This window comes from Lactuca saligna, chromosome 1 (genome assembly GCF_052625555.1).
Source record: "Lactuca saligna cultivar CGN05327 chromosome 1, ASM5262555v1, whole genome shotgun sequence".
NCBI classification, from domain to species: Eukaryota; Viridiplantae; Streptophyta; class Magnoliopsida; order Asterales; family Asteraceae; genus Lactuca; species Lactuca saligna.
In genome coordinates, this window is record NC_136417.1 from 165,364,449 (window position 1) to 165,376,537 (window position 12,089).

At 36.8% G+C, this 12,089-nt stretch overlaps 1 protein-coding gene across 1 annotated transcript in view; it reads right to left on the reverse strand.

The window, feature by feature from the left end:
* Positions 1 to 11,826, reverse strand: part of LOC145013231 (uncharacterized) — a 90,722-nt gene extending 78,896 nt beyond the window's left edge. Inside the window, exons 1-4 of the mRNA XM_078972042.1 lie at positions 11,822 to 11,826; positions 11,131 to 11,729; positions 9,465 to 10,975; positions 3,814 to 4,132 (exon numbers count right to left, since the gene is read on the reverse strand). Of these exons, the coding sequence (XP_078828168.1) occupies positions 3,814 to 4,132; positions 9,465 to 10,975; positions 11,131 to 11,729; positions 11,822 to 11,826 (2,434 nt within the window). The remainder of the gene's footprint in view (positions 1 to 3,813; positions 4,133 to 9,464; positions 10,976 to 11,130; positions 11,730 to 11,821) is intronic.
* Between the last annotated feature and the right edge of the window lie 263 nt (positions 11,827 to 12,089).

Consider the following 12,089-nt stretch of genomic DNA (forward strand, 5'->3'; position numbering starts at 1 on the left):
TCGGTTGTTGTTCTGCTCAGAACCGAGACTCTGCGTTCGGTTTCCGTTTCTCTCCATCGATCCATCAGAATTTTTCGCTGGTTCTAAATTCCTGTCTTGATGTGAGAAATAGGCATTTTGCGATTGCAAAAATTGTTTTCTTTCTGAGAGATTTTTCCTGTATCTCTGATTGCTTTCCCGTTTTTGACTTCTCATCTGCTTTGGTTGATGATGGATGTTAGCTTTATGTTTTTGATTTTCATTGGTTGATCCACTCTGAACCGATGTTATTTTGCATTGAGAAGTGACTTCTTTTGTAGGAATTTCTTTCTCTTAAGGGACATCTTTTGTTCCACTGGTACTTGCCACGTTGAAGAAATCAGGTTTATTTAAAGGTTCTGGTACGTATCTGCCTTTGCTTTTCCATGAAGTCCTTTCAGACAGACCTACCGTTTCATCAGCATTGTCAATGGGAGCCGACCAGAAGAACTCGTCACAGCCATCAACATTATCTTCGTTCACAATAGCTGTTAGTTCAGCAGTCTGATGTTCGGTTACACCTGTGACTTTGTACACCTGATTCGGAGTGGTTCTAACTTTTTGGTATACAACTGCCTTCTCTACAAGAATCGGGGACTTTTGTTGGGACAACCGAGCGAATTCCACAAATTTTTTTGAGATGAGATTTTTGTGGTTCTCGGGTTCGTTCTTGACAAATTCTGAACAATCAACTGTGTCCTCTACAGAAATTTCACTCATATTATCGTCCTCATTAAGCTCAGATGCATTTTCAACATCAATTTTATTTTCCGAGCTTAAGTTGACATTCAGTGAGTCAAATTTTTGTATGGTTTCGGTTCTTAGCTTCATTTTATCATTTTCATCCAAAAGATTTTTGAGCATATTCTTGTGGTCTTTGGATTTTATGAAAGATTCAATTTTGTCCAGTCCATACAAATATGTTGGATTAACATCCTCAGACGAAATAACACTCTCACAATTATATGCATCAGCATCAATTTCATCTTCCTTAAACTCGAGAAAGGGTAAAATCATGCGATGAATCTTTTGCCCTATTTCAAAATTCAAATGAAGCTGAGTAATATTAGTATAAAGACGTTTGGCAATCAGACAAAAAACATTTCGTTGTTTTAAAAGCTTTAAATTGTCTCTTTGCAAATAAATGTTTTCATCTTTTATTTTGATTAACTCCGACTCCTTCAGTTCGATCCACATCCGCCGTTCCTCACTCTTCGAAGACACCCTGCTTAATTGATTAGTTAGGTTAGAATTGGTGACCCGAGTTTGAGTTAAACTACTATCTAGATGAGAGATTCTTGAATTAACACTTTTTAATTCCTTTTCATATGAGCATTGTGGGACTTTAAATGAGACAAAAACTGATTGTACCTTTTTGATCAGTTCATCAAGTTCGCTGAACTGCTCGCTGAGTGGTTTGGCAGTAAAGCACAGATTCTGTTGTTCTTTGTCATCATTCCCACCATCAGTGTTGTATCCTCTCATCTGAGAAATGTCGGACACCATCAAGCATCTTCCTACACTGCTCTCTTCTTTCGCTACATAAGCCTTTCCATGTGAAGGCTTCCTCACTTCATCATCTTCAGAGTCGGTTGACCATACCTCCATGCCACCGAACTCATCATCAGCTACCGAACCCTGCACAATTAAAGCATTCATGGAAGGGTTAGCAACAGATTTCTTCTTCCTTAACTCTTCAAGCTTTTTCATCAACACAGCTTCTTCATCATTTTCTTCATCCTTGTCTGCCATCTTTTTTAGGACGCAATCTTTTGCATAGTGGTTCTTTCCTCCACAGTAATAGCAGCTCACTCCAGAATCTCCTTCAGCCTTCGGTTCCTTCGTTGATTCTTCAGCTTTCGATTCATCTTTGACCTTTTCAGTGCTATAGCTTCCTTGCCAGTTTCGATTCCTATTGGTGGGGAATCTCTTCTTGATGAATCTCTTAGGGTTTGACACCATCATAGCATAGTCTTCCGATGTGAGATCATAATCATCCAAGTTGAGATCTTCGTCCTCTATCACAACTTTGCTTTTCGATAGGAGGGCTAATGAACCTAGACTTGAAACCACGGTTTTCTCCTGCAGTACGATCTTTTCTTGAGATTTTAGGATGCCCACCAGTTTCGCCAAAGAATAGGATTTGAATTGCCCGTGTGCTTTAACGGTGGACACGATTGCTCTCCACTCAGACCTGAGTCCATTTAAAAATGTAACCTTCTGTTCAATAAGCTTCCTTTCGATGTCATGTTTGATCATCTTGCTAAGAAGATGATTGAAGCGATCGAACGTTTGAGTCACCGTTTCTTCTGTTCCTTGCTTGAACTCACCAAACTCAGACAAGAGTAAGGTTTGAATGGAGTGTTCAAGATCTTCGTCTGTAGAGTACAATTCACGTAGCCTGTCCCATATCTCTTTAGCAGTCGTGCATGAACTTACCAGCCTAAAAGTATCGGATTGAAGAGCAAATCTAATCAATCTTAGCGCTTTGATATTGCATTGAAATTTAACTTTTTCGTCTTATGCTACATCTTTAACATCTTTTAGAAGATCATTATACTCCTTTTAAGTTTTAATAATCCTTGAAGTTGCTGAATGAGAAAACGGTCCAGAGATAATTGCTTCCCAGATGAGGTATCCATTATCCTCAGATCCTATGACATAATCTTCAAAGTGATTCGCCCAGACTTCATAATCATGGGTGTACAGGATGGGAATCTTCGTTGTTGATCCAATGCTATTTGAAATATTGATGGGGTTGGATTGCGACTCGTCCATAATTGATCGAATAACCTGTTCAAAGATCAGACTTGTAATATATCAAATTAGGGCAAAAATAATAAATATTGAGATACGTCAATTTTGAGATGACGACTCAATAAATATCAATGAATGCGGAATAACCCTAATCGAAGCTTTTTCACAGAAAAGAAGTGTATCGATTACACAACCTCCTGCTCTGATACCAATTGATGAGTTTAAAACAAACTTAAAGATCGATTAGATCTATGAAACAGGTAGATAAATGACTAGATAAACAATTAAGAACAAGCTAATGGATCAAAAGGTGTCGAATGATTTAATAAACAATCCTCAAAAGAGCTCGATAAAGAACATCAATTGTAGAGGATTTTAGGGTTTACAAATAATCAATGAGAGTGACGACCGCGCCTATACGCATACATGCATGCATATATATATATATATATAACGAAACCCTAACCTTTTATCTATCAAAAGAAGGCTAATCTAGATAAACACGGATTGACAAGCCCAATCCAGTTGTAAAACAAAAGGGCCCAAGACGCAACATAATAATCTTCAACATAACCATTGGACCAAAATCCGTTGGTAAACCATGTGCAAACTTATTGACCTTAGAGTGTTCAGATGGAACCAAGTATGGAATAAGATTCATCTTTTCAGTGAAACTAGCAGTGTATTCAGTAACGCTCATTTTTCATTTCTTCAAATTCTGAAACTCATTATTGATTTCCAGAAGATCCTGGTCAGAGCAGTATTGCAATTTCAGTTGTACCACAAAGTCTTCCCAAGACATCTTGCTAGCTTCTCCCTTGGGCATCGAATCAGCTAGTAACTTCCACCAACTCAATACACCAGATTTTAACATAGGAATTGCAAGTGCGGTCTTCTGTTTGTTGTTGCACTCATAACTCTCAAACATTGTCTGCATTTCGGAGATCCAATTTATAACTTCCACCGGTGTCAGACTTCCGGATTGACACGGTGGTTTGGATGCCATGAAATCTTTCTATTTGCATCCACGTCCATCACCTCCTCCATCCTGGTTGTTTTGTCTAACTATCAGTGGGTTGGCTTCACCAACAGTCCCACTATAGCTCCCTCCTACTGATTTCCCTTCATTCAAATCAGCCTGTTCAACAGGTATCGTAGTTTCTTCCTTATTCTGTTGTAGTAATCGCCTTGTCTCCTCCATTTGGCAATCCAACATCATCTGCATCATTTCTTGTACCCCAACCATCGCCATTGGCTCAGTTGCAGCTCCTGCAGCTGGTACTTGTTTAAGTACTGGGGGTTGATTCCTATTCCCATTTTCTTTCCCAGCTCTACTGCGGGTTCTTGCCATCTTGATCTATACATCGAATAGGATGAATTTAGATCTTTATTCACTATAGACTCTGAAACATTTACATGCTAGTTCTAATATCGTAGTCATACGCTTAGAATCCTACACACATAAGGTTTCCAGATCTGGTCAGCAACAAACCATAGATCCGAAGAATTAATGGCATATATGGTAAACATATAGCATTTAGCACATAAAAGCATTTTAGGCAACTTTCCTAAAATATACTAGTACTCGTGTCTTAAATATGGTATACACTCATCTCACAATCATCACTTATCATTATAAGTTTAAGTCTAGAAATCCTACAAATTCCTGGTTCGCTTAAACTAATGCTCTGATACCAACTGTGACATCCCCAATATCATGGCCAGAAAAGACCGATTTTGTTCTCAAAATCAGAGTAATATTTTACATAAAAGTGTTTGTGGAATTTGTTCTCAAAATAAAATTATGATAAAGATTTATCAAAGCATTTCCGTAGAAGTGCATTTCATTAAAAAGACTCGGGATGTCATGTTCGATACAAATTAAAAGCATAAACAGTACATTATAAGCCTTACAACAGTTATTTACAACTACTAGCCTATAATCCAAAAATCCCTCATCATCATCCAAATTATGCTCTGGGTCCACTACCTGTAAAACAGAAAGCTGAGTGGGCCAGGCTTGAGAGCCCGGTGAGCATAAAGGGCTTTCAACCCACAAATAATAATAAATTTATTAATTTCATCGATCAACAATAAATTTATTAATTTCATCAAACCAACAATAACCCTGATTACCAATTCCCGTTATCCTGACTTTACGTTCGTAAACACCTATATAAGGAACCTAGTCTAAGGATTTTATCATCGGGATGGACTTTACTGCTAAGGGGATTCCTCTGCCATATATGTCCGTAAGGCAACCATGAGGGGGATGGAGTACATCAGTGAACATCAAGCCCACAAACACCTACAGGTTGCGAGCCTGCTAGCGTACCACTGGACTGTCTAGAAGATTCTGTGGTCGTCATCCATACTCCGCTAGATGACTGGAACAACAACAACATCGAGGAGACAAGGCGATTACTACAACATCGAGGAGACAAGAGTCTATGGTCGTCATCCACACCAATTATTTCATCTACCTATGTTATACCCAACATATTTGTAGATAATATATATATATATATATATATATATATATATATATATATATATATATATATACAGCTTAAATCATTTTAAAACTTGTATAAACATTCATGCAACAACCATCTCAAATAAATAATCAATATATATACACATAACACATATTTATATAAAATACTTCATATCTATGTGTAAGATGAAAGTGACTATACACTCACTTGATTTGATGATAATCGGGCAGCACTTCGTTTCTTAAAATGATCGTTTCTGATAAAACCGGGAGTTTTATTTAGAAACCGGGCTCTACGAGGGTCGGAGTTTCAAAACCGAAAAGATAAGTTTTTCCGTGTCTTCGGGCACTTCGGGACGTGTTTCGGGTGTTGGAAATGATATCGGGGTTTCGGGGGAGGTCAAAATAGTCAAAATATAAGCTTAGGGGTGAAAAATGATATTTTTCTAATTCTAGCCGGGAGATCTCACATGCTTCTATTTATAGGGGAGACATCGGACAGAGGGCTGCACGCAGCTCGGATCCGAGAGGGACAGGTGGTTGGTGCGAGGGCGAGACACGGAAGTGAGGTGTAGGAGGCGTGTTGGAAGATGCGAAGGCCACGAGGCTCGGACGTGGCCCCTGCGAGATTCGGACACGCGAAGGGTACGAGGCAACCTCTAATTGGCCGAGACTTCGGTCCGAGGAGAACGTGACACACGTCGGATTCGTGAGAAGGGTGACGTGGCCGGATCTGTACCATGCGAATTTCTCGGAAATTGCACCCAAAACTTCAAAAATTCATAAGTTTTGCATACGAGCTTCCTTTTTACCGTTCTTTATATGAACGCGTAGGTAAATTTACATTCTACAACTTTCGTTTCGACTTCGTTGGCTAGTTTTGACTTTAATTTTTATATTATTATTTTTAACAGACCGAGACAGGAAAATCCGTTAAAAATTCATAACTTTTTCATCCGACGTCCGTTTTCGTCAGTCCTATTACCGTTGTACTACTATTGATGAGACCTTCGATTCTCGTTTATGTTGTGTCGGCTAAATATTGCTCGATCTTAAATTCGAGTTTTTAGTTGTCTACTGCTAAGCTAAAACTTAGAAAAATCATAACTTACTCATACGAAGTCAGATTTGGGCGTTCTTTTTATGTACACTCTCGGTTTAACGAACACTATGAATTTCATTTAGATTGCTAAGGCTAAAAAGCACTTTATCGTAAATTCACTTTTTACGCTTCCCGGTACCGTGTCGGTTCCTACGCGAAACTTTGACAGGTCATAACTTCTTCATTATAACTCGGATTTCACCGTTCTTTATATCTCTGGAATCCTTGTTTTGACCACTACAACTTTCTTAAAAGATGTCAGATTTTTCTAATATTTATTTTCAACGCTTATTTTTAGTATTATCTAATTAAATCATAATAATTAAAAAAATAAGCACATAATTCACATAATATTCACATATTTCCTCTTCATTACTTCAAAATGAATTATAAAGGTTGAACAAGATTATTACACCATTATTAATGCTTTTATCCCAGAAATACAGGCGTTACAGTATGAACCGTCTGACCAAGAGCGCTCACTTTCTATTTATTCGAGAGAGCTTTTCGGCTAATAAATTGTCCGATTTATATGTGCACGAGATTGTTTCTCGGCATGGTATTCTAGTTTCTATTGTATTAGATCGGGGTGTTCGTTTCACCTCTAGGTTTTGGTAGAGGTTCCACAAGGAACTCGATACGAGCTTGCATTTTAGCACTGCTTATCATCTGCGAACAGACAGTCAGAGTGGGCAGACCATTCAGAGACTTAAAGACATATTGAGAGCTTGCGACATATATTTTGGTGGGAGTTAGGATTCCTACCTTCCTTTAGCTAAGTTTTCTTACAACAAAGACTATTACTCGAGTATTGGTACGCCGCAATTCGAGCTCCTTTATAGGAGGAAGTGTCATACCCTAGTTAGTTGGGGAGAGATTAGTTAGAGAGTTATGGGAAAGACTGATGTAGTCCTTCAGACAATAGAGCTTTTCAATAGATTAGACAGAGACTATATACAACTCATAGTCGGCAGAACAATTACGCTGATAAGCGTCGATCTGAGTTGGAGTTTTAGGTTGGCGTCATGGTTTTGTTGAAGGTATCACCCTAGATGGGTGTAATACACTTCAGGAAGAGGGGCAAGTTGGGGCCCTAGTATACAGGGCCCTTTGAGTGATTTCCAGGGTTAGAACGGTAGCTTATAGACTATATTTTCCTAAGAAGCTTAAACGAATCCACAACACTTTCCATATTTCACAACTTCATACGTGTGTGGTTGATGATTTAGCAGTTGTTCCTTTGGATGATGTTTAGGTTAATGATCGCCTGAATTATATCGAGAGACTAGTGACGCTCTGGGATCGAAAGATGAATGCCTTGCCCAACAAAGTGGTGTCTTTAGTCTAGGTTCAGTGGCTGCATCAGAAGGGTTCCGAATGGACATGGGAACCCGAGTTAGAGATTCAGGAGCATTACCCTGAGTCGTTCGCAACAACAGACTTAGATGACCAAGTCTAGTTTAAGTGGGGGAGAATTGTAACATCTTGATATTGAGGTATTTCCATTTTTAACCCGAAGTATGAAATTAATTGCATTTTTGACCTTGTTATGACAATTGTGGAAAATTGGACCAAAATGGCATTTTTATAATTTTGGGACGTCACAACGTACGCTGGGCGTAACCCTAGGTACGTTAGGTGTACATGTCGAGATCCCAAACCCTAATATGTAGGGTTTGGACCATATTTAAGCATCCTTAAGTCCCAAGTCCTCTTTCTTTCATCAACCTCCAGCCCCAACTTCGACCTTTGCAAACCCTATTTTTTTAGCATTCTTGAGCCATTTGTGTTTGTTTTGGTGTTCATAGAGGTATAAGAAGTAAGATAGAACAAATTGGAAGCTTGGAACAACCTTGCATCTGGAAGTTTTGCAGCCTCTTATATTCCTAGAAGGTATAAATTTCATATGTACCTTGAGGCTTATTTGACTAGATATAGCTTGTATGATGTTATTGTGAGCTTTTGTCCCCAATCAATGATGTTCTTGAGTATGAAATGATATAGAACCAAATAGATTTTCCTTCTAGACGTTTTGGAGTGTCTAAGGTCATAAAAATGTAATCTTGATTGTTACTTTCCCTCCATACATGATTTTTAGTGCTCTAATGCATTAAAGAGTTAGGATTTTTGTTGTTGGGCACATAATAGCCATGCAAGACCATAAAGTTGGAAACTTTATGGTTATTAACGTTAGTTTAGGAATAGATTTGGAATGTGGACAAAAGAGCTTAATGATTAAGCTCTTAATAAGAAGGAAAAATGGGTCAGTTGCGTACGTTGGGCGTAACCCAGGTACTCCGCGTGTACAAGGTCAACCAGCCCACGTTTTGGTCGATGCTTGTGTACGTCAAGTGTACAAGTTGAGTATGCTGGGTGTACTTACCTGTGTTGACCAGGTTTGACTTTTTGACTTTTAACTTTGACCAGGATTTAATTAAGAATGATCACTATTTGATGAATAGGTGACGGGTAAAGTTGATATTTGGAGCAGAGACCTATTCAACTATTTTTTCGGACTGAGAGGTGAATTTTCCTCACGATACTTATAGGTCAAAGGCACTAAGGCCGACCCATTAAATTTGGTATCTTGTTTTATTGTGTGTTGTTATGCTGATATATATATATATATATATATATATATATATATATATATATATATATATATATATATATATATATATATATATATATATATACTAGGTTTAAACCCGTGGAAATCCACGGGTGATAAATTGAAATATAATTATAGTTTTTAATTTGTAACAAAAAAAAGATATGAAAGTTTAGAAAAAATGAAGAATAGTGATATTAGCATTAATATGAATAAGTCAAATACAAAAAAATTGTAAAAATTAATTAATTAATATGATAGATGAAGTACGATACAAGAAAAGTAAATAAAAGATGGTAGAAAAGCATTGTTTATAAATTCCCAAAAACTTCCTTATAAACGACATTGGAAGTTTTATTTGTGAGACTACCATCCTTATCTAAAATTAACAATTTTAATCCGTCCCTACTTTGGACTCTAGATAAAGCAACATAAAATTGGCCATGTGAAAACACGGGATGTTTGAGAAACAAACCAACCTTGGATAATGACTGTCCCTGACTCTTATTAATGGTCATTGCAAAACATACAGCCAATGGAAACTGTCTTCTTTGAAATTTGAATGGAATTTTCTTTTCTGATGGAGTTAGAGACATTCTTGGAATAAAAGTGTGGTTTCCAATATTAGTTCCAGATACGATACGTGCCTCAATAACACGTTTGCCCAATGAAATCACCTGGAGTCTTGTTCCATTACACAAGCCGTTTTTCTGATCAATATTTCTCAGCAACATAACTGGAACACCGATTTTTAAAACTAACTTATGGTTTGGTAAACCTGATACTTTCAGACCATTTAAAACATCAGGTGAATATAAATTTGCATCAAATTGATCATGGAGAAATTCAGATTGGCATATACTATCTGAACTTAAGTATTCAACCTCATCTCCTAGAAATTTCAATAGCAAACGATCGTTTATTTCTTGAACCACTTCGTTCTTTGGAGCAAGTATTGCTCTTTCTTGAAAATAGCTTGTATTGTTGTACTTTTCCAAAATCGAAGGATATACAAACTCGATTAATGAACCTATAGGATCATGTGCATCATTAATGAGAATATCATCTGGAATATCAATAACCGTTTCTCCATCGTTGATACCACCAAGTTTGCCTTCTCCTATATCCAACAACCAATTTGCAAAATCTCCAATTTTTTCTATATCAGATTGATCCCTTCCAACACTTAGTCTCATGTTTTTTGTTAATTTATGGATCTTGCAATGTTGCCATAAATATGAAGAACTTAACGAAGCATTAACAATGTTTTGTCTACTTCCACCTGGAATAACAGGTAAGATCTGTCTAAAATCTCCTCCAAAAACAATAACTTTCCCTCCAAACGGAATATCTGAGTTGCTAGAATTTTCAGACTTGAATACATCTTTCAAACTTCGATCTAAAGCTTCAAATGCGTGCTTGTGGACCATAGGAGCTTCATCCCAAATTATCAATGAGGTTTTTCTCAATAAGCTTGCAAGGTCACTATCTGGATTTATTCTACAAACAGAATCCTCTGTTAGTTCAAATGGAATTATAAATCGGGAGTGTGCTGTTCTACCTCCGGGCAATAATAATGAAGCAATCCCACTTGAAGCAACATTTAGAACAATATGACCATCTTTTCTAATAGCGGCAGATATTGTCTTCCATAAAAAAGTTTTACCAGTTCCACCATAACCATAAACAAAGAAGACACCTCCTTTATTTTCTTTAACTGCACTCATGATATCAAGGAAAATGTGACGCTGCTCATTTGTCAATGCAAGAAACATACGATCAAACTCGGTCTTCATAGCGGTAATGTCATATTCTAGCTCCTCGGTGATAAGTCGATTGTTTGAAGAAGAAACAGAATCAAGATCCAGGATAGGCATGTTTTTATAATTTTTTAGACTCGAGTTATTCCGAAGTAAAACTTGTTCTATCTCGAACAAAGTTAAGTTCTTAAGCTGATCTTCATTGAGTGATAAGTCTGGAGGACAAAGAGCTAAGTAATTAGAAATATTATTAACAATATTTATTTATAATTAAAAGTATTATTTAATGTATGTTTAAAAATAAATAAATGACTACTTAAATAATAATAATAATAATAATAATAATAATAATAATAATAATAATAATAATAATAATCTTTAATACCTGGAGACTTGAATCTATGTCGTTGGTTATAAAGAATTCCATCTGCCAAATATTCCCATGTGTTTTCCCAAACAACCTCCGGTTTAGACATACTGTTACACATCAACAATGTAGCAAATAAGAATCGTAGGTAAAAACCAGATCCAGAATGACTTGCTTCTTTGATTGCATCGATGTATTCATTGTCATCATCCAAGAGCCCAAGAGCATAACAAGCATCTCTAAAAGAAGAATATTCTTCACCATTTACTGTGCGAATTTCTTCAAATGATTTCGGACCTTTCACCTTATTTAACAAAATCCTTAGGAAATAAGCTTCCCCTAGTTTAGGTGAAACCGAATGAATTCTACCAATGCACTTTCCTACTTCCCTTGGCTTCCAAATCCTATCACCACGATTCCAAACAAACTTTGTAGGAAATTCAACATACGTAAGTTTCCATGCATCACCATTAACTGCATTACACTCCATCCAAGCTGTGAACATTGAAGAAGCAACAGAGGGTTTGTCGAGAACATCGTGAATATCATCGTCTTCCCCATATACGATTTGTTGTTGACCAGGAAGATGAAAAGGAAGTCTAACCACAGAAGGATATCTGTAATGAACATCATATTTAAAAATTCTCCATGATGCTTCACATGCAGATAAATATCTACAGTCGTAATACTCATTTATTTCATCGACTACATCATTACTTGTTGGATTAATGTCTAAGTCAGTAACTATATTTGGTATATACTTGACCCGAGTGTGCATGGTCCTTTTGGGTTGCCTTCACCAAAGCAACTTGACAAGGTAATTTGATATGAGAGAGGAGATATTATGATTTATTAATATATTATAAGAATAATATATTAAAGGAGAAATCATATTTATTTGATTAGTATTAGTCATAAATTAATTAGGAATTAATTTGGTGACTAAAAGAGACAAATTGAATAAAGGGGTATAAACT